General features: G+C 48.0%; 1 protein-coding gene across 1 annotated transcript; it reads right to left on the reverse strand.

The window, feature by feature from the left end:
* Positions 1–2,131: 2,131 nt before the first annotated feature.
* On the reverse strand, positions 2,132–6,375 carry LOC119337384 (beta-galactosidase 9). The gene is made up of 13 exons (XM_037609511.1): positions 5,663–6,375; positions 5,507–5,573; positions 5,180–5,416; positions 4,782–4,870; positions 4,564–4,669; positions 4,379–4,466; positions 4,147–4,265; positions 3,898–4,062; positions 3,633–3,802; positions 3,444–3,553; positions 3,236–3,345; positions 2,931–3,143; positions 2,132–2,848 (listed from the first exon to the last, which is right to left on the reverse strand). Exons 1-13 carry the CDS (start codon positions 6,031–6,033, stop codon positions 2,537–2,539), a joined length of 2,157 nt encoding a protein of 718 aa, XP_037465408.1. The 5' UTR covers positions 6,034–6,375; the 3' UTR covers positions 2,132–2,536.
* Between the last annotated feature and the right edge of the window lie 17,029 nt (positions 6,376–23,404).

The following is a 23,404-nucleotide window of genomic DNA, read 5'->3' on the forward strand; positions in this document are numbered from 1 at the left end:
ATGAATTGGACGAGAATCAGAGTGACGAAGTAGAAATGAAGAGAAGATAAATCATCACAAAGTAGTAAAACATGCATACAAGATAGAAGCAGTTGATGAACATGCAGTCATACAAACATTCAGACATAAACGAGATGAACTGAAGAAATGAAGGCATCATGATGAAAGACTTTAGTTCAAATTCTTCATAGTGCATATCACAAATTCTTCAACAGCTGAAGTACTGAAAGTAAAGGGTTGAGGAATTTTGGAACCAAATTAGCTTGGTGATGACACGATGATTTGGTAATACCGGTTTCAGTTCATGCATCAACAATATGTTGGAGCGACTTGAGATTCAATTGAGCATCTTCTACATATTCTCCTTGAGCTAAGGTCATTGTAGACCTCGCTCAATCACTCATGATAAGTCTTCAAGGTAGACTTTCAAAACCTTCATAGACTTATTCACCGGCGTGTCAGAATTTACTTTTGGGTGCGCAAAACTTGACGCCTAACCGTGTCTTCAAAGGTAACATGTGTCAGATCACACATATCAATTTCTTAAGTGATGCTCAATCATTTTGGCTCTCGTTGGGGGAGGGGGTATTTATAATCAGGGACAACCTGACATGATAAGACATAAATGCCCTGGCGGACATGACCGTTGTTAGGATAAGGTTCCACTCGACAACTGGTTCTAGCTCAACAACGGTCGAAAAATTGAACTCTCAAATTCATTGGGGCACTCAATTTCCTCACGGTAGAAAAGTCGCACCGGCACAATTCGATGTTTTTGTTTGTGCATTTCATTGTTCCGCGGGAAAGTATACGAGCATAGTGCGACACTGTAAGATTGCCTAAATGAATGAGTATATGGAGGTCTGGATGCACGCCCAAGTCCCCTATGGACAATGTACAAATTTTCCAATGCCTCTCTAGACAATGCATAAATTTTCCAATGCAAACATGTTGTGGAAGCAGGCAATAGCAGCTGCAGCGAACACACTATAAATTCTCCTGGATTTGTTTTCCACAGAAATGAACATTTGGAACTCCCTGCTTCACGCTTCTGGAAATATCATGTTTTGGACTCCACGTGTTTCTGCTCTCTGCTGTGAACTTGCCAAGTTATTTCAGTAAAAAAAAAAATTGGACTCCACGTGTTTCACTCACTCAGCAGTCAGCAGAGAGATGATCAAACAATTTCTGTCAGTTCAAACTTAGAGTAGGGGGTCGGAGGAGAAAATAAAACACCTTTCAGTTCAGGTAAAAAAATTCTGTCAGTTCAAATAAAAAATTCTATCTTTCAAAATCCTTCAGACAAAACTGGGCCTGCTGCAACTGAACACGAAAACTAACCAGCGCCCAGGTTATCTAGCGAAGCATGTGTTATTCACAAAAATTTTGTAACAATTTATTTCTGGTATTATGAAGGGGAGCCTTTGGCGCAGTGGTAAAATTGTCGCCTTGTAACCATGAGGTCATGTGTTTGAGTTTACTATAGACCCAAAGTGGTCGGAAGCAGGAACTACATGTACCGGGCTGCATTTTTTATAATTTTGGTATTATATTGCACATGTTCTTTATTCAAATTGAGGACCTGAAAAACCGTGCATGCCTTACTAATCCAGATGGATGGCAAATCATTTCTCTTGGTAACTAAGAGGGTGTTTGGATCCAAGGGACTTATTTTAGTCTGACTGCAAATAGTCTCTTTAAGAGGCTAAAGTTTCAAGCTCCCCTGACTAAATAGGGGCTAAAACTTAGTCAAATTTAGTCAGGGATACCCATACTAAAATGTGGATTAGTCCTCTCTCTTCTCATTTAACTCCTCTCCTTTAACACAGACGAGTTTTGGATTGGAGGATAATAAATGCTCATTAATTTGATTTTAGTCTCTTTAGTATTTGGATCCAAGCATGGGTGAGGCTAGCAAGTTTTAATCCCACTACTTTTAGTCATGGGACTAAAATGTATATAAGCACCCTCTAAACTTTACATGCAATGATGAATGTCAGTTGGATGATTACTATACATAATTGTTTTCTCTAATTAGACGAGTGCTCACAGAGAAGTGAACAATTCTGGCATCAGGCAGTCATTTTAGAAACACCACCGGGGATTTGCCATATAACTTTTGAAGAACATATTCAGAAGTAATGGATTATTCAGAAATAATTCCCTCAAGAGAGCTTCAGTTTACTTCAGAAAGCACTTGCGTGCGCAGGCCTGAGAGCAGATCCATCCACCTACGGCTCGAAATATATGTCATCGACAATGAATTGGTGTAGCGGCAGGACGGCCGGCGGCCGGACCTGAGCTACTGTTCCGGCGACCGCGCCGGCCAACACTTTTTAATTAGCTCTCAATAAATACTACTTGCACCTACTAGTCTCTATACGACTGTACGTATACCAACTGTATCCGTATCTAGGCCGTATGTACCGATATATTCGTGTGCCCTCTTCTTCCATCCATCCATCCATCCATTTCCCTCCAAGAAGATTATTCACAATTTCTGGATGCCTTTTTCCTCCTCCCGCCTTCCCTCTTCTCATGTCGTCCTCGTCATCAGCGTGACTCCCGACAGGTCGCCCCCGAACTCCTCGAGCACGACGAGCAGGTTGCCGCTGGGCTTGAGCCACGACCGCGGCACGTGGTACCACCGCTGGGAGATGTCGCCGCAGTTGGTCTGGCACTTGGTCTCGCTGAAGGTGCCCGTGTAGCTGCAGGCGCCGCAGCTGCCGGAGGCCCTGTACGACCAGTACCGTCCGGCGTTGTGCCCGTTCACCCAGATCTGACCCTTCCCCATGCTGCCCATGTCCAGCGCCACCGGAGCGCTGCCCCCCGGCGCCGCGAAGTAGGCCTACAGATCAGCAGCCAAACCAGGTTCAGAACTGTACTGAAGTTCGGTGAAATGGTAATGTCGATAAAGATTCTGCACTGACCTTGTGCCATGTTAGCGGCTGCGCGCCGCTGGCGCTGCTCCACTCGACGGAGGAGCTGCCGCTGATGGAGTTGACGCCGAGCGACTCGCCTTTGAGGCCGATCTGGTACGTCCATTTCTGATTGCTGAGGTCCCTCTTCCCCTGGTTGAGCCCCGACAGCGTCACTGGGCCGAGGACGCCCACGTTCCAGGCCTCGTAATGGGTCCCTTGGTTCTGCCAGAGATTTACCATGTCAGAAATGCCGGAGAACCGAGACAGTGCTGTATGTGCCGCCATGGCACCCAGAATTTGAGATGAAAACTTACAGGGAGGCCCATGGCGGAGCTGAGGATGGAGATCTTGTTGCTGCCCTGCCACATCTTCACGGGCTTGCTGTACGTCAGCTTGGGGCTGTTGTAGCCACCATAGGCAACGCCTGGGACACGGACAAATGTTCATCAGTAAGTAGTACAGTAACATTCAGCCTCCATTTGATCGATGTCGGACAAAAAGATTCAGAGTTTCAGACGGTACCGAAGGACTGGCCGTTGACGAACACCTGCACCGAGTGGCCGGCGGAGTTGATGGTGAGCTGCGGCCACTGGCCGGACTTGAGGAACTGCTCGCTCGAGTCGATGTTGACGCTGCATCAGGGGAAAAAATTCAGAGATTAGCAGAGGTCAACGAATGGTTTCATGGAGACAGAGGTGGTCAGTGACTCACTAGGTGGTGTACCACAGGTAGTCGGACTTGTCCCAGGTCATGCTGAGCTGCTCCACCAGGCCGTCCTTGGTGAAGGCGCTCGAGTCCAGCGCGTTGGTGTCCTCGCTGTACGACTGCCACGCGAAGCCCCCCGCCGGGTTCATCTTCGCCGGCAACGACGGCTCCTTCACCTGCACCACCACAATAGTCAGAGCAGGTTCGTCAGGGCATGTTGTCGTTCAGTTCAGGCTGGCTCTGTATTGTTTGTTTCTTGAGCAGCCCGTACCGTGGCGGTGTTGAAGACGGCGGTCTTGCAGTCTGGCAGGATGCTGATGGACCAGGCCGGGAGGTCGTACCGCCGGCCGTTGTACACGACCCTCGCGGCGGAGCTGGTGTGGTAGTTGGACAGGAACGCGGCGCAGGCCCCGGTGCTCGACTTGAACACGTACGCCTGCACAAGTAACAGATATTCGATCAGTTTCAGAAGCAGTATTTGGTTCTCTTGTCACTTGGATGACATGGAACGAGATGGAACCTTCTCGTAGTTGCCGATGCGCTGGACGGTGGGATCGCCGGAGACGAGCGCCGGCTCGGCCTGCTTGATGGCCTTGTGCAGGTCCCTCAGGTGGCCCCATTTCGGCTGCCTGATCAGGCCTGCGCACCATGCCAGCAATGGTTTTTCGTCAGTGAGTTTGCAACTGTTTTTTGCACCCGGGAAAGCAAAACACAAACTGAAATTACTGAATCCTGCTGCACAGATGGCGTACCGTATTCGTCGATCGGTGCGTCGTAGTCGTAGCTCGTCGCGATGAACGGGCCACCGGCGGTCCGGTCGAAGTTTGTGCCTCCATGGTACTGAAAGAAAGACAGATCAAATGTTAGGTGCCACTACAACTGAAACCCCAAGCATCCGAGTGACAACATGTGGTAGCAGGCAGCATCGGTGGCTCACCATGTAGTAGTTGACGAAGGAGCCGCCCTTCTGAATGAACCTCGCCACGGCGAACGCCATGTCCTCCACCGGCCGGTGCGGCACCGCGCCGCCGAACGCCGTAAACCTTCAACAAATCGATCGTGTCAACAATCAATGTCGTGACATGCTTGCAGTGCAGATTGCACTTCCAACGCTCTTTGTCGAGATTTGTTTGTTCACTAGCCGTGCAAACTTACCATCCAGTCCAGGCCTCGGTCCACATGGTAGGCTTGCTGTTGGAGTTGGGGCTGAAGTAGTCGCAGTAGAAGCCATTGCAGGAGTTTATCTGCATGCGGCCAACACGAATCCGTTCATCGTTACCCAGGGAGCACAAACTGACAAATATTTCAATTTTAAAAAAGAAAAGGAACGAATTACTCTACTAGCTAGTACTAGCATAGAGCAGGAGTATATTTTGTGGTGGCAGCGCCAGGCTGCAAAGTTGGCAGCTTGATTCGGTGATGTGATGTCCTAACGGCAGAAGCATGTGCCCAGCGCGAGAAAGCGAAGTGGTTAAATTACTACGTAGCTGGCACCGCAATTTGCTCTTTTGGCAAATGGCAATGCGCCATGGGAGATGAGAAGGCCTGCTTACCACGGGGTCGGGGGCGTCGTCCTGCTTGCACATGACCCAGGGCACGCCGGCGTCGGTGGCGACGGCCATCTTGGCGGCCCAGTTGGCGTAGGGCTTGGCGCCGGCGCCCATGGCCGACTCCATGGGCCCGTACTCGTTCTCCACCTGGGCGAGGATGATGGGGCCGCCCTGCCACTCGAACAGGCCCTCCGACTTCATCATCGACACGATCTTCTCCACGAACCTCTGCATCTCCGCCTGCGTGCATCCATGCGCGTCCACAGTTCATCTCAGCTCCGTCGTCAAATCAAACACAAACTACAAATCGCAGTTCAGCCAGCACTGTACCTTGAAGGGACCGTTGTCCGTCCGGAAGCTGATGCCGGGCACGTACTTGAGCCAAACAGGGAATCCACTGCAGCAACGCCCAAAACGATCCAAATCACTACCAAGGAAGCAACAAGAATGAGCGCCGGGGGACAAGAATCACATTGAGTTGGGTACCCGAAGTTCCACTCGGCGCAGACGTAGGGGCCGATGCGGAGGTGGACGTAGAGGCCGGCCTGCTTGGCGAGCTTGACGAAGCGGACGAGGTCGTAGCGGTCGGCGAAGTAGTACTGCCCGCGCGCCGGCTCGTGGCCGTTCCAGAAGACGTAGGTCTGTATCACGTCCAGGCCGCCGTCCTTGGCCTTCTGGATGAGGTCGGGCCACATCTCCGGGGTGCTGCGCGGGTAGTGGATGGACCCGGACATGAGGATGCGGCGCTGCCCGTTGATCACCACGGCCCTGTGGTCGTAGGACACGGCGGCATTGGCGACGGCAGCGGCCGCGGCGAGCAGGGCGAGGAGGAGCACGCCCGCGCCGCCGGAGGGCATGGTGGCGCCTGGCTTCGTTCTCTCCGCCTCGGCTGCTCGGACAGTGTGAACCAACTCTTAACTGGTGGTTGGCTTCCTGGAGGGGCAATGGAGGGAGGGAGGGATGGGAGAGGAGAGGAGGGGAGGCGTGGATGGCGCTGGGCTTATATGTGTGTGCCGATGACGGGTCTATCTATCGGCTGGACGGACGGACGGCGCCGGTGCCCGGGTGGGAACGTGTTCTTGATTTCTGGAATCTTTTTGGCCTGTTTAACTGCTCCCGTTTGATCTTTCCCCCTCCTTTTGGGTTACCGGATGCTGTTTACCGGTCGGGAAGAGGAGGAGGAGGGAGGGGCGGCGTCGACGGAATGGTGAAACTGTGAAGCGGAAAGCAGAGGATGCGTGTGCCGTGATACTATACTGGACTACTGGAGTGGGCAGGGAGGGAAAAGGATTGGGAGAAGGGAGGGGGGAGACGAGGGTCCGGTGGAGCCCACGTCCAGCAGGAATCCCTTCTTCTCATTTGATTTGCGAGTAGTAAAACTGGAAGTGATTTGTATCGCATGACATTGCATCGCAATTACATGCCTCGTTTCAGTTGATTGATGGACGCTGTTGATGAGCGGGCGGTTTGTGAATTCAATTGGCGGTTGAAGCGGTTGTGGCACTGACCGTACCGATGGCATTGAATATTGGTGGCGTGGGTTCAGCAAAATCTACAAGCAACACGGCGGCCTGGCATTTGTGCACTTCCTTTCCTTTTCGAGGTACCAAGTGCCTTGACTTTTTGGCAATCCCCTGCTTCGTTATGTTTTTAATTAGGAACGTGTAGGCGTTCTGCCATTTGAATAGACGGAAGGCAAAGGTTTAATTCAAATAAATAAAAATCGAATAAAAGGCTAAAACGGTAAGGTCGTCTTTGATTCAAATGATCTGTGAAGGAATTTTGAAAGATTATAATCCTTGGGATTAGTTTTCCTACATGGGTTGTTTGATTCGTGGGTTAATTTAATAAATACCACTCGAATTCAATTTTTAGACTTTGCGTTCAAAGTCCGAAAATTGCAGTGACATTTCTCGGAATTGCCAGAATTCGAATGGCATTATTAAGCCTTGATTCGTAGGGTTGTAACCCATAGAGTGTTTTTTCTTAGAATTCATTTGTACTAATTTTCATAGAAAATATTTTATTCACTCAAACCTCATGTAATGTACCCTACGGGTTTTTTTGTACCCAATCAAAAACTCATACTAATCATCAAGGATTGCTGATCTTTTTTCCCGATAAAGGATGGTTTTTTATCAACTCAGTATGAAGCAAAGGGATGCAAACACAAAGGGCAGCTGGGGTGTGGTGTTCGATGGCGATGAGTGTTGGGCGGGGTGAAAATCCGTTCTTTCTTCGGACAGACCAGCGGTGGCGAAACTCGTTCCATTCTTAAAGGCGTCGTTGCGGTTCTCATCGCCCATCGTGTTGCTCCAGGGGAAACTCTGATCCTCGGATCGGACGATGGCGGCGTTCCGGTGTCGTATCATTCCTAAAGGCGGTGTCTTCGAGTCCACGGATCGTCGTATGCGGCTTCATCTCTTCATATAGGGGTAGTGTTGTTGCGCTCAACGCCTTTGTACCTGCCTTGGGTGTGTGTTTGTTATGGTGGCGTGCGTTTGTATCGAAATGATTGGTGGTCATTGCTTTGTATATAAAGCGGGACGGAAGCCTTTTTCGGTAAGAGTATATATACAATCATATGTGCAAATCTTGGCGCAGATCAACGGCCCACAAAGTGTGTGCCCCCGCACTTGTGTGCTCTAAATCCTCACCCAGACACTTTGCTAGTATTGTAAAAATAAAATGACCACTTGTGACATGTGGACAAAATCACAAATCTAGATACAATAAGTTTGAATAACCAGATGTAAAAGGGGGTCCTTAAATCAGTACACACCATAAATTCTTTTACTACAAAATTTTACATGTATGTTGTGCCGTCCTTTACATGTGTTATATGATTCTGACGCAAATTTCATGAACTTATAGAGAAAATTATCGGCTAGCTTGATAGTATCATCGTGATCTTTACATTCCCAGTGGTGCGTACTTCCACGGCTTATATGCAGCGCTAAGGTATTCATCGCTGGCCCGTCCATTTCCAATCCAACGGTCGCGGTGCCGTTCCGACGAACCACTGTTGGACGCAATTTTGTGAGCCAAAAAAGATAGCGACAGAAGGTTAAAGTACGGCATTGCCCATGCGCGTGCTGACCTAGTAATATATAGTAGCACGATTTAGAGGGCGCTGCAGCATGAGAGAAGAGCTACAAGTAAATCCATCGCATCCAAAGCTGTGCATTGCATCTTAAAGAAAGGTGCAACAACTCTGGACCAACTCCACGACCTCTTGGCCCAAATGCTTGCTAGTAGGCTAGGTGAGGTGAAACTGAGCTTTCAGAAAAGACGAAAGGGCGAAAGTGCACGTCCATTTACTTCCGCCGATGCCGCAGCGCCACGTAGCCGATGTTGTTTCGCTTGGCTGTTGTACGCAGTCACCGACTCAGTGGAACCCGAAATGCACCCATCCAAACGGCGCTGCCTTGCCAGTTGCCACAAGCAAGCAAAGCACAGCACAGGTGGCCAGATGGGTTTCTGGAAGCCGCGCCACAGAGCAGGAGTACTCACGTACCAGGTTTCAGCCCTTTCGCAGTACGTACTGCAGTGCAAAAGCTGGCCGTGTAAGTTAACGCGTTCGAGGCAGGGTGCGCTGACATGAGTGCAAGAGATAGATAGATGCTGCAGATCACGTAAGTTGCTTCTTGCTTCTGCTTCTACACGCAAGGCTATTATTCTCTCTCTGGGACTGTAGACGATCGAGCGAGCGAGCGAGCAGGGGAGGGACACCGTGTCAATGATTGCTCGGCGTGCGCCTTTTATTAGACCCGCCTGCAGTTTCTTAGCGAACAGCTTCTAAGGTTGTTGCAAATTAAACAATGTTTAGTGACTAACAAAGCACGCGAGTGACAACAATCAAACGATCATCTGCTCATGTCTCACCATCTTCCGTTCATGTCGGTGCCATTCTCAGTCCCAGTGTCCCTTTCCAACGCACGAAACCAGGCAGCTGAATCCTCAAGCAAGTAATGGGTACGGTGCTTGCTTCCACTGCGGAGATTTAATTTCATTTACGCGCAACACCAATGCAATGGCTGTTCTAAACCCGTACGTACGTACGTGTCCATGCTTGCGGTGGCAATTAGCGCCGTCAATCAGTTGGTACCGCCCAAGTAGCTGTTACGGCCACTAAACCTTTCGGCAATTTCCCATTCCACTTTCGGTGCATGATTGGGGCGTGCCGCGGCCTGTCCTGGACCAGATTTCATGTCACCGATCCACAAATGCTTTATGTTATTTTTTTTATTTTTTTAAAACAAGGCAAAAAATTTGCCATTTTCATTGATTAAGGGAGAAGGTTTAAGACAAACGACCGCAAAGAGGGAGACAAATATTTACTCTCGCGGCATTACAATACTCAAGTGGGTGGCACCGGCAATAGCCCAAAGATGGGCCTCCTCTTTTATCTTCGCGATGAGTATCATCGTCGTAGCGGCGGTGTTACGGAAAACCCTTCCATTACGCTCTTTTCAAATCTCCCAAGACATGAGCATGAACAAGGAGGCGATAGCCTTTCTCTGATCTCCACGCTCAACCACATTTTTAATCCACCATTCTCAAACCGAAACCTTATTTCGACAGCTCCTCACCATATTGCCATGTATACCAAGCCATGTTGCAACCTCGATCCAGACACGCTGGGAGAACCTGCATTAGAAGAGAAGGTGTGCTGCGATTTCTTGGACTTGCTTGCAAAGCGGGCAGAGGTTGCAGTTCGGCTATCCACGACGGCGCAATCGATCAGCTGTCCAAACTCTATTTTGAATTATCAACCAAGCAAAAAATTTGCATTTCGGAGGGGCCCAACCCTTTCAAACAGCAGCAGGCATGATGATTGTCGTGTGTCCCGCAAACTGCGCCATATAGGCCGTCGACGCCGAGTATTCTCCATGAGACATGAACTTTCATAGGATAGTTTCGATAGATCTATCACGGAGCTGCAAGCGCCGACAGTGCTAGAGCTAGTTTGCTTAGTTAGTTAGGTGTCATGGATGGTGATGATGGATCCCATCTGCAAAGATATCTCCCTCCTCCAACCAAATCCTCAAGACGACCAGAGCACCGTTGATTATTTGGCTAGCTACTCGGCTCGATCATTAGCGTCCATGCGCCTTCCCTGTGTACCAACACAAACGAAGCAGAAAATGTGATCGAGCCACTGAAATGGGAAATAATATCCTCAAGAGATACTTAGGACACAAGATGGGATCGAGATTGGCCGGGGCCTAGCGACAGCCAATACCAGCACAGCAAGCGACAACAATGAGAATATGAGATGCCCTCGGTCAGGCTCAGGTCTAGTAGCGCAACAACTCCAAGTCTTCCAGCTCACCGGTCATCACCTGCACCTGCACGCATACGAGCGTGGTTAGATCTAATCCACAGCGTGAGTTATCAGTTGTACAGATTCTGTAGATAAATCGGTTGAACAGGAAGACTTTACTCATATGTTCATCTACCCAATTAATGTGCCTTTGGGATCCAGCACAAAACAAGGGATCTACAGTCTGCAGAGAAACGCAACAGTCATGTTTTTTTTTTTTTTTTTTTGGAAACAAACGCAACAGTCATGTGATTGCCCAACAGAGAAAGCAACCTGAAATCGGGCACAAGGTATCAGATAATTGATGAAGCTGCGGCCAAGACTTCGGAGCGATAGAAAGGAATGCTTGAAACACAAGCCTTGTAACCATGATGTTGATGTGAGTAAGATGATGGAAGCTATCTCCACAAGGCAATGACAGACAGGCGCACACACACACACACACCGATCTACTTGATAGCAAGTGAGGAATATGAATAACTTTGTACATGTGGAATCGTGTGTCGGTGGAAGAACCAAAGGAAACAAAAAAAGGCAGTTGGATAGGAAGTGCACGGCCATTGTCTGCTTTCTGAAATTTTTATATGAGACTTTTGATGTAATGTCTTCCATGTTTCCGTCAATCTGTTAATTCCGTTGGGCGGGTGGCAGGATAGGGTTGTGAGAGACGTACCAACTTCTTTGGATTGACAACTCAAGTGACAGGACGGATTGCTGTTTGACACCCACTCTTGCTTGACAAAGAAGCCTTAATTAGTAATCGTGACCCTGAAAAGAAGTACTACAAGTTAGTTCATGCCATGTATCATCATTCATCAACTTGCTTCGCACCATCATCTGATCATCTACCGATCATCATCGGTTCTCGGCCTTTTAAAAGAACATCGAAGTGGCTTTGGCACTGGCAAGCATATATAGAGGTATGTTATTCTTTTGAAAAACCGAAATTGGAGCTTGTGGATGCAAATCACAGTAAATGAACGACAGTGAAAATTACTGATGATTAGTTTGGAGGTTACATGAACATGGACCTTTTTGAGTTGTTTGGTGGCACTGGGAAACAGAAGAAAGAGGATAGCACACTTTTTCTTTCTTTGATTGAGAAAGAGGATAGCACACCTAACACCTAACAGTTACACTATACCATCAACCCCAAGCTCCTTCCGGTTGTTTATTTGTTAGGGAGCATCTTGCTATCCATCTCTCCACCAAATACAAGCAACTAACCTTGATGACCTTGGTGGGCTCATGACATTTTTTCGGTTCATCAATGTTATCCTTTCGACTCTTACTATATATAACTTCTTCATTGATGGTAGGCTGCAGGATATCCCAATGACTGGTAAATAATTGAGTGGTTTTTTCGAAAAGGAAATACTTGAGTGGTTATTAGCATCAAGTTATCTTTCGGACTTGGAGGTGCTATATCAAGATAGTTGTCGTTTTCATCAACAGTAGGCTGCAGGATATGTGGATAATTCAGTAGTTATTATCTCAAGTTATCTTTTGGAGGTGCTACCATCAACCTTGGTCGGCGGGGCCATGCTATCGACCTCAACTTGAAAACAAAGGAGACAAATCTTAACAAAACAATAACAAAAAATTTAGAAAGAATGAAAATAGCAATAAAAAGTGGTGTTTGTTTGTACGACCCATCTCTTTCTCACTGGAAGGTGCCAAGATACTGAAGAGAAAGTGACAGCAAAACAAGCAACCAGGACGCGGCGTACGGAACGTCGCCATCGATATTTATGAATGTACCGTTCTGTACTTTCCAACGATGGAACATACAGTCTGTCATGCGCCTTACAACCGTGGTGACCCGATCCAAATCTAATCTGTTTATCCTCTTAGGCCTAGGGCCTAGAGGAGTACAGATCCAGAAATGTTGTTCATGGCTAGCATATATATCGTGTAAAATGCAGAAGCCAAAAATGGGAGCAAAAATGGGAGATGCAAAAGCGCGGACCTTATCACGAGGAAAGGAGCACACTGCAGCATATTTGCATCAGTTTGAAGCAATAGAAAGTTTTTTTTTTTGAAACTCGAAGCAATAGAAAGTCATGCTTAACTAACATCCAGATACTGTTTGAACAGTTTTATGAAATGAGATGGTACTGTTTGAACAGTTGATACGGCACATACAGTTTAGACTCATTTTTTTGAAACTCACGTACAGTTTAGACTTTAGGCTAGTTGCGAGTAACTTTTTGGTTGCGTCATGAGCTTGTGCTAAATTACTATAACACTCTAATTGAGCTAAAAACAAAAGGAGAAAGTAGAACATTTGACTTGCCAGAGTACTATGTTTTTTTCTTTCGAAGCGAGGGGAACACCCTCGGGCTCTGTACCGAGTGATGCATTCAGCCTTTGACAGAGTACTACGTGGTCGCTATATCCCTATCCAAATTCAGAAAATTCTGATCGAGCCAATAAACGCTCTCTTCCTTTCATTGCTGTTGCCCTTTGGTACACCTTTTGTTTACCTTTCTCTCGCGACCAAAAAGAGTGTTTCAGTCTCACATCGAAGTAAGTACCATAAGCAATAAGATATTGACAACACGTGGCGTATCTAATAAACAGATCAAGACCTATTTAACAACGCTTTGACGACAAAGTTGAACTGCTAAGACCACTTATTCTTATATATCCAGTCCAAGGCACATGATTCATTTCAGCAGCCATTGCTCAATGTAGAAAATTGTAGGATGTTAATATTGTGTTGTTCTATGTTGTATTGATCTGACCCAGGTGTGGGGTATATATAGAGTACAATATGAGGGAGAGATTTGGAGTAGGGGACAAGTCGTACATGGTTTAAACCAATCCTATCTCTAACTTAAACATAATTATACTTCTAATATTCCCCCTCAGTCGTAGCGGGAGTGAAGCGGGCGATGGCGACTGAATTTGAACTCTTATACTTCCGTCGTCTTCTCTTCTCCGCCATCATCAATTGAGTCTCTGATGGGTCGGCACCTAGGGCGGTGACTACGTCCCCTTCTGGTGCCTTCCCGCCTTCTCCTCTATTCCCTCCTGCAGTCACATGGGGAGTGGCGTGGACGCTAGTGACGACGCGGACGCTGTTGACTGAAGTTGTTGCCGATGTGTTGCTGTAGACCAAGCCATTAATGTCGATGTCGAGGTAGCCGATCATGGTGATGTAGCCGTGGTCGATGTAGTCGTGATCGATGGTGTGGTCGTCGTGGATGATGAAGCCGCACAAAGCCGGAGGCGCAAAAAATGCGCTATGACGGAGCTGCAAACGTGGACAATGCACCCTGCGAATGTCAGAGGGTGCCGTCGGCGATGAGTCCACCGGTTTTGCCAAGACCGGAGGAGGCCCATCGAGCACACATCGATTTTGCCAGAATCGTGTGCCCGTGTAGGGGTCGCCGTGTCGATGCAGTCATGCCGTCGTGGATGACGCGGTCTATGCCATCGTCGTTACGCGGTCATTGCCATCGTCGTGGTCGCGTCTTGCAGAAAAGTCTGTCAGAGGACGCTAGGTGTCCATCTTGTGGACGAGGCGGCGACCTGTGTTGACGATGATGGTGATGAAGACCACGTTGGTGAAGACCTTGGCGATAAAGTGTCGGCGATGATGTTGCAGCGGCATGTCGACGATGATGAGTCGTTTGAAGGCGTCCCTCCGCGACGACAAAGTGTCGATGTCATGCCGTATTGAAGAAGTATGTTGGCTCGTAGTCCGGCGTAGTCGTACAGCTCGGAGCAGGGATTTGGCTTGATGAAGAATATCTGGTGCAGATCATGTTCGGTGTCAAAGTCGTATGCTGCGTGGTGATAGCCAGACATGCATACATACATGCATCCGACGGATCTGAATCTTGGAGACTCCAGATGTTACGTGCTTGGCCTGCTAGCTCGTCTGCTGTGGTACTGCTTGCGTGGCCTCTCCGTGGACGATGTCGCCCGCCTGGTGTCGTTGCTGCGGCCGGCTTGGAGTCCCGGTTGCAGAGAGGGCGGTACAGCTGTCGTCGTTGGAGTCGTTATAGGCACCGTGACCGGGAGATCCACCTAGAGGTTGGATGACTGCCAGGGATTAACGCCCTCCCGCGATCGGACGTGCGTATCCTGCTTCTGTTCTTCTGGTGCTCGTTGCATCCGCTGGTGGAGACCGGCTTGGATCCTCAAGGCGACAGAAGGATGTTGATGACGACCCACGCTACCAGCCGGTGTCGCCAGGAGTTGCGCCCGTGATCCGGACGCGCATGTGGTTGATGTAGATCGCTCGGTGTAGTGGTACGTGCCTCGAAGTCGAAGAAGACTCGCGGGCCCTTCCGGAGTCCCGCGCTGCGAGCCGGCTCGGTGAAGAAGGAGCGTCGTAGATCGGATTTCCCACAGCAGGTGCCCCTTAGGGCGTGGAGTTCATGCTCCATGTAGTGGCGGAGTCCGACTGGTCCAGCAGGAGGCGATCGATCGGGTCTGAGCTGAAGAGGATGGCGCGATTGGAGTCGAGGGCGGGTGGCGCCGGTCCACCTTGCTGCCCGGGCCACGCGTGATGAGTGTTTGCATCGGCCGGCTGCTCCAGCGCCTGGCCATGCATACGCCTGCTCCTGGATCGCTTGCTGCATGTGCTCCCCGGCACTGCATACTGATTTTTTTTTATCACCGGATTTGAGGGTTATTGGTCGATCGAATTTATTTGGTGGCTAAAAGAAATCTATCTAATCTAAAGTACCAAGGGAATCGATCTACTGATGATGAACTCGAAAATTGGATCTAAAACTACGAGACCGATCTAATCTTTGGTTGATCGGGTGCCGCGCCCCCGGGAAGAGGAGATTAATTTTCCCGGGGGCGGCACGCTGCGGAAGTGTTGGAAGGAACCTAGGATCGGCGTCGTGAGACTAACCGCTCTAATACCATGTAGAAAATTGTAGGATGTTAATATTGTGTTGTTCTATGTTGTATTGATCTGACCCAGGTGTGGGGTATATATAGAGTACAATATGAGGGAGAGATTTGGAGTAGGGGACAAGTCATACTCCTAATCTCTAACTTAAACATAATTATACTTCTAATACTCAACACATGAGCACATGCCCGAGAGCCGGCGCAGATATAAGTACTCCCTCCGTTCCTAAATATAAGTCTTTATAGAGATATCACTATGGACTACATACGGAGCAAAATGAGTGAACCTACACTCTAAAATGCATCTACATACATCCGTATGTGGTCCATAGTGAAATCTCTACAAAGACTTATACTCCCTCTGTAAACTAATATAAGAGCGTTTAGATCATTATTTTAGTGATTTAAACACTTTTATATTAGTTTACGGAGGGAGTATTTAGGAACGGAGGGAGTAGTTGGTAGGGGAAGAGCGGAAGATATACACATGTGAAAGTGCTTGCTTGGGGAGAAGGCACATGCTCCATGCAAGTCAGTGTGTATATCCGGCTAGCTAGCTAGCAGCTTGCCTCACGCAATTTCCTTGCTCCAATCCCGCAAAGCTGTGATCTTCAGTTAGCTTCTCACGGCTCCATCCGATCCTACCGGGAAATTCTTATCTCCCTTTGTCCCTATCCGGCGCATTCCGCGAGATCCTATCCGTAAGACTGTAAGGAGAAGGTGACAGTAAGGGAAGTTGTGGTGAACTTGTGCTTGCAGAAACTGGACTGGGGTGTCTGAACCGGCACCCGAAACAGGACCTAAACTCTCAGATCTGCCTAATCATTCTTCACGGGAAAAAATTAGAATCATGGCAATCTGACACCAAGAATGGATGCAGGATTGCAGGAGGGGGTGAGCCCAAAGGGTCCCAAACCCCCAATCACACATGTAAGACAATAGGTTTGGAGGAACCGGCACAACCTCTAGGGGTGGCCTATCACATATATATAATGAAAGGGTACAATGTTACATCATAAGTACACATATACGGGAACTATACAATCTAACACCCTCCCTCAATCTTAGCCACTTTCTAAAAAATTTAGAAGGGTAAGATTGCGCCGACAAGTCTCAAACTGTGGTAGAGGCAATGGCTTGGTGAAGATGTCTGCAAGTTGATCCTTGAAAGAAATGAACTTGATCTGTAGTTGCTTCTGAGATACACGTTCCCGTACAAAATGATAGTCAACTTCAATATGTTTCGTTCGGGCATGAAATACTGGATTAGCGGACAGGTATGCAGCACCGATGTTGTCACACCAAAGAATAGGAGACTGTGATTGGGATATACCCAATTCCTGAAGCAAAGACTGTATCCAGATAATTTCTGCAGTTGCATCAGCCGCAGCCTTATACTCAGCTTCAGTACTACTACGCGAAACAGTAGCTTGTTTCCGAGCACTCCAGGCGATCAAGGTAGAACCAAAGAACACAGCATAGCCCCCCGTGGATCGCCTGTCATCCAGACTGCCAGCCCAGTCCGCATCAGAATAAGCTGAGATGACCCTAGAGGAGTTCGGTCGAATGTGCAAACCATAGGACAACGTGAAGCGAATATAGCGCAAAATGTGCTTAACCGCAGACCAATGAGTGTCCCGAGGTGCCTGAAGATACTGACATACTCTGTTGACAGCAAAGGAAATATCCGGACGTGTGATCGTCAAGTACTGAAGCCCAGCAACAATACTCCTATACTGTGTCGCATCAGCAGAAGTCAAAAGCTCCCCATCTACAGCAGTGATCCTGTCAGTGGTAGACATAGGTGTAGTAGTCGGTTTGCACTTAAGCATCCCAGCCCGCTGCAACAAATCCAAAGCGTACTTCTTCTGCATCATAACAAGACCATCAGAACCGGAAGCAACTTCCATTCCAAGGAAGTAGTGAAGCTTCCCAAGGTCTTTGACCGCAAAGTCAGCACCAAGAGACCAAACAAGAGCAGCAGCAGCCATCGGAGAGGAACTGACAAGTATAATATCATCCACGTAGACCAGCAGATACATAGTAACTTCGGGCCTTTGTAGGAGAAATAATGAAGAGCCAGCAGCCGATGATTGAAAACGACGACCATGAAGAGTTGTCGCAAGACGAGCATGTCAAGCACGAGGAGCCTGCTTCAGACCATAGAGTGCTTTGGTGAGACGACACAAATAATCAGGACGATCAGGGTCAGAGAAACTAGGGGGCTGCCGCATATAGAGCTCCTCCTCCAGTACACCATGAAGGAAATCATTCTGTACATCAAGCTGACGAAGAGACCAACCCCGAGTAACTGCAAGAGAGAGAAGAAGCCTGATAGTAGTAGGTTTAACCACTAGACTGAAGGTGTCTTCATAGTCAAGACCATAACGCTGCTGAAAGCCGCGGGCAACTAGCCGTGCCTTGTAGCGCTCAATAGACCCATCAGAATGCTTCTTCACTTTGAAAACCCATTTAGAGTCAATGACATTAACATGTGGTGGTGGCAGAACAAGAGTCCATGTCTTGTTACGAAGAAGAGCATGGTACTCCTGCTCCATGGCCTCTCTCCAATGAGGTATACTCAGAGCAGCTTGATACGTACGAGGCTCAGAGGCCGGATCCGCACGAGCAGCAGCTAGATATGCAGCCAACCAAGCAACAGTACCATCATGGCGTTGTTTGGGCTGAAAAACACCACTGCGACTCCGCGTATGTGGTCGTTGAGGAGCTGCGGGAGCCACAGGAGCCGGAGAGGGCTCAGTCAATACTGGACTGAGCAACGACGGCGATGGTGACGGCGAAGGAGACGCCCCGGCCAGCGACGGAGATGCCTCAGTCAGCACAGCGAGAGGCGCCGGAGCCGGGTGTGTTGGGGAACGTTGCAGAAAATTAAAAATTTTCCTACGGTTTCACCAAGATCCATCTATGAGTTCATCTAAGCAACGAGTCAAGGGAGAGAGTTTGCATCTACATACCACTTGTAGATCACGAGCGGAAGCTAGCCAAGGGGATGGTGATGATGGAGTCGTACTCGAACGTGATTCGGATCACCGATGTCCAAGTGCTGAACGGACAACACCTCCGCGTTCAACACACGTACGGGACGGGAGACGTCTCCTCCTTCTTGATCCAGCAAGGGGGAAGGAGAGGTTGAGGAAGATTGCTCCAACAGCAGCACGACGGCGTGGTGTAGTTGGTGCAGCAGTACTCCGACAGGGCTTCGCCAAGCATATACGGAGGAGGAGAGGTGTTGGGGAGGGGAGGGGCTGCGCCTTGGCTTGTGTTAAGCTCCCATGCGCCTCCCCACTATATATAGGGGTGGAGGGGCTGGTTTCTTGCCCTCCAAGTCCATTGGGGCGTTGGCCAAGGTGGGAGGAAAGAAATCCCATCATTTCCTTCCCCACCGATTGTTATCCCCCCTTTTTAGGGATCTTGATCTTATCCCTTCGGGATATGATCTTATTCCTTCTAAGGGGGGATCTTGGTGCGCCTTGACCAGGGGTGTGGGGACTTTCCCCCACTACTCACGTTCATGTGGGTCCCCCCATGCAGGTGGGCCCCACTCCGGAACCTTCTAGAACCTTCCCGGTACAATACCGAAAAATCCCGAACATTTTCCGGTGGCCAAAATAGGACTTCCCATATATAAATCTTTACCTCCGGACCATTCCGGAACTCCTCGTGACGTCCGGGATCTCATCCGGGACTCCGAACAACATTCGGTAACCACATACAAACTTCCTTTATAACCCTAGCGTCATCGAACCTTAAGTGTGTAGACCCTACGGGTTCGGGAGACATGTAGACATGACCGAGATGTTCTCCGGTCAATAACCAACAACGGGATCTGGATACCCATGTTGTCTCCCACATGCTTCTCGATGTTGTCATCGGATGAACCACGATGTCGAGGATTCGATCAAACCCTGTATACAATTCCCTTTGTCAATCGGTACGTTACTTGCCCGAGACTCGATCGTCGGTATCCCAATACCTTGTTCAGTCTCGTTACCGGCAAGTCACTTTACTCGTACCGTAATGCATGATCTCGTGGCCAACACTTTGGTCACCTTGAGCTCATTATGATGATGCATTACCGAGTGGGCCCAGAGATACCTCTCCGTCATACGGAGTGACAAATCCCAGTCTCGATCCGTGTCAACCCAACAGCTACTTTCGGAGATACCTGTAATGCACCTTTATAGTCACCCAGTTACGTTGTGACATTTGATACACCCAAGGCACTCCTACGGTATCCGGGAGTTACACGATCTCATGGTCTAAGGAAGAGATACTTGACATTGGCAAAGCTCTAGCAAACGAACTAAACGACCTTTGTGCTATGCTTAGGATTGGGTCTTGTCCATCACATCATTCTCCTAATGATGTGATCCCGTTATCAACGACATCCAATGTCCATAGCCAGGAAATCATGACTATCTGTTGATCACAACGAGCTAGTCAACTAGAGGCTCACTAGGGACATATTGAGGTCTATGTATTCACACGTGTATTACGATTTCCGGATAATACAGTTATAGCATGAATAAAAGACAATTATCATGAACAATGAAATATAATAATACTTTTATTATTGCCTCTAGGGCATATTTCCAACAGTCTCCCACTTGCACTAGAGTCACCAATCTAGTTACATTGTGATGAATCGAACACCCATAGAGTTCTGGTGTTGATCATGTTTAGCTCGCGAGAGAGCTTTAGTTAACGGATCTGCGACATTCAGATCCGCATGTACTTTGCAAATTTCTATGTCTCCATCTTGAACATTTTCACGGATGGAGTTGAAACGACGCTTGATGTGCCTGGTCTTCTTGTGAAACCTGGGCTCCTTGGCAAGGGTAATAGCTCCAGTGTTGTCACAGAAGAGTTTGATTGGCCCCGACGCATTGGGTATGACTCCTAGGTCGGTGATGAACTCCTTCACCCAAATCGCTTCATGCGCTGCCTCCGAGGCTGCCATGTACTCCGCTTCACACGTAGATCCCGCCACGACGCTTTGCTTGCAGCTGCACCAGCTTACTGCTCCACCATTCAACATATACACGTATCCGGTTTGTGACTTAGAGTCATCCGGGTCTGAGTCGAAGCTAGCGTCGACGTAACCCTTTACGACAAGCTCTTCGTCTCCTCCATAAACGAGAAACATGTCCTTTGTCCTTTTCAGGTACTTCAGGATATTCTTGACTGCTGTCCAGTGTTCCTTGCCAGGATTACTTTGGTATCTAGCTACCAAACTCACGGCAAGGTTTACATCAGGTCTGGTACACAGCATGGCATACATAATAGATCCTATGGCTGAAGCATAGGGGATGACAATCATCTCTTCTTTATCTTTTGCCGTGGTCGGTGACTGAGCCGAGCTCAATCTCACACCTTGTAACATAGGCAAGAACCCCTTCTTGGACTGATCTATTTTGAACCTCTTCAAAATCTTATCAAGGTATGTGCTTTGTGAAAGACCTATGAGGCGTCTCGATCTATCTCTATAGATCTTGATGCCTAATATGTAAGCAGCTTCTCCAAGGTCCTTCATTGAAAAACACTTATTCAAGTAGGCCTTAATGCTGTCCAGAAATTCTATATTATTTCCCATCAAGAGTATGTCATCTACATATAATATGAGAAATGCTACAGAGCTCCCACTCACTTTCTTGTAAATGCAGGCTTCTCCATAAGTCTGCATAAACCCAAACGCTTTGATCATCTCATCAAAGCGAATATTCCAACTCCGAGATGCTTGCACCAGCCCATAAATGGATCGCTGGAGCTTTCATACTTTGTTAGCGTTCTTAGGATCGACAAAACCTTCCGGCTGCATCATATACAGTTCTTCCTTAAGATGCCCGTTAAGGAATGCTGTTTTGACGTCCATCTGCCATATCTCATAATCATAGTATGCGGCAATTGCTAACATGATTCGGACGGACTTTAGCTTCGCTACGGGAGAGAATGTCTCGTCGTAGTCAATCCCTTGAACCTGTCGATAACCCTTAGCGACAAGTCGAGCTTTATAGATGGTGACATTACCATCCGCGTCTGTCTTCTTCTTAAAGATCCATTTGTTTTCTATCGCTCGCCGATCATCGGGCAAGTCTGTCAAAGTCCATACTTTGTTTTCATACATGGATTCTATCTCGGATTTCATGGCTTCAAGCCATTTGTTGGAATCTGGGCCCGCCATCGCTTCTTCATAGTTCGAAGGTTCACCGTTGTTTAACAACATGATTTCCAGGACGGGGTTGCCGTACCACTCTGGTGCAGAACGTGTCCTTGTGGACCTACGAAGTTCAGTAGCAACTTGATCCGAAGTACCTTGATCATCATCATTGGTTTCCTCTTCAGTTGGTGTGGGCATCACAGGAACATTTTCCTGAGCTGCACCACTTTCCCGTTCGAGAGGTAGTACTTCATCGAGTTCTACTTTCCTCCCACTTACTTCTTTCGAGAGAAACTCTTTTCCAGAAAACATCCGTTCTTGGCAACAAAGATTTTGCCCTTGGATCTTAAGTAGAAGGTATACCCGACAGTTTCCTTAGGGTATCCTATGAAGACGCATTTTTCCGACTTGGGTTCGAGCTTTTCAGGTTGAAGTTTCTTGACATAAGCATCGCATCCCCAAACTTTTAGAAACGACAGCTTAGGTTTCTTCCCAAACCATAATTCATACGGTGTCGTCTCAACGGATTTAGACAGTGCCCTATTTAAAGTGAATGTAGCTGTCTCTAGAGCGTATCCCCAAAATGATAGCGGTAAATCAGTAAGAGACATCATAGACCGCACCATATCCAATAGAGTGCGATTACGATGTTCGGACACACCGTTTCGCTGAGGTGTTCCAGGCGGCGTGAGTTGTGAAACGATTCCACATTTCCTTAAGTGTGTGCCAAATTCGTGACTTAAATATTCTCCTCCACGATCTGATCGTAGGCACTTTATCTTTCGGTCACGTTGATTCTCCACCTCATTCTGAAATTCCTTGAACTTTTCAAAGGTCTCAGACTTGTGTTTCATTAAGTAGACATACCCATATCTACTTAAGTCATCAGTGAGAGTGAGAACATAACGATATCCTCCGCGAGCCTCAACGCTCATTGGACCGCACACATCGGTATGTATGATTTCCAATAAGTTGGTTGCTCGCTCCATTGTTCCGGAGAACGGAGTCTTGGTCATCTTGCCCATGAGGCATGGTTCGCACGTGTCAAATGATTCATAATCAAGAGACTCTAAAAGTCCATCGGCATGGAGCTTCTTCATGCGCTTGACACCAATGTGACCAAGGCGGCAGTGCCACAAGTATGTGGGACTATCGTTATCAACTTTACATCTTTTGGCATCTACACTATGAACATGTGTAATATTACGCTCGAGATTCATTAAGAATAAACCATTGACCATCGGAGCATGACCATAAAACATATCTCTCATATAAATCGAACAACCATTATTCTCAGACTTAAATGAGTAGCCATCTCGTATTAAACGAGATCCAGATACAATGTTCATGCTCAAACTTGGCACTAAATAACAATTATTAAGGTTCAAAACTAATCCCGTAGGTAAATGTAGAGGCAGCGTGCTGACGGCGATCACATCGACTTTGGAACCATTCCCGACGCGCATCGTCACCTCGTCCTTCGCCAGTCTCCGTTTATTCCGCAGCTCCTGCTGTGAGTTACAAATATGAGCAACGGCATCGGTATCAAATACCCAGGAGTTACTACGAGTACTGGTAAGGTACACATCAATTACATGTATATCAAATATACCTTTGGTTTTGCCGGCCTTCTTATCTGCTAAGTATTTGGGGCAGTTCCGCTTCCAGTGACCCTTCCCCTTGCAATAAAAGCACTCAGTCTCAGGCTTAGGTCCATTCTTTGACTTCTTCCCGGTAACTGGCTTACCAGGCGCGGCAACCTCCTTGCCGTCCTTCTTGAAGTTCTTCTTACCCTTGCCCTTCTTGAACTTAGTGGTCTTATTGACCATCAACACTTGATGTTCTT

The sequence above is a fragment of the Triticum dicoccoides genome, chromosome 7B, assembly GCF_002162155.2.
Source record: "Triticum dicoccoides isolate Atlit2015 ecotype Zavitan chromosome 7B, WEW_v2.0, whole genome shotgun sequence".
NCBI classification, from domain to species: Eukaryota; Viridiplantae; Streptophyta; class Magnoliopsida; order Poales; family Poaceae; genus Triticum; species Triticum dicoccoides.

What these genes read in the sequence shown, in the direction of transcription:
- LOC119337384 (XM_037609511.1), bottom strand. Translation starts at nt 6,033, where the DNA reads ATGCCCTCCGGCGGCGCGGGCGTGCTCCTCCTCGCCCTGCTCGCCGCG. An exon ending in ACGACGCCCCCGACCCCGTG is followed by an intron (nt 4,871 to 5,179) that starts GTAAGCAGGCCT and finishes GGCCGCATGCAG; the next exon opens with ATAAACTCCTGCAATGGCTT. An exon ending in CGCACCGATCGACGAATACG is followed by an intron (nt 4,266 to 4,378) that starts GTACGCCATCTG and finishes CATGGTGCGCAG; the next exon opens with GCCTGATCAGGCAGCCGAAA.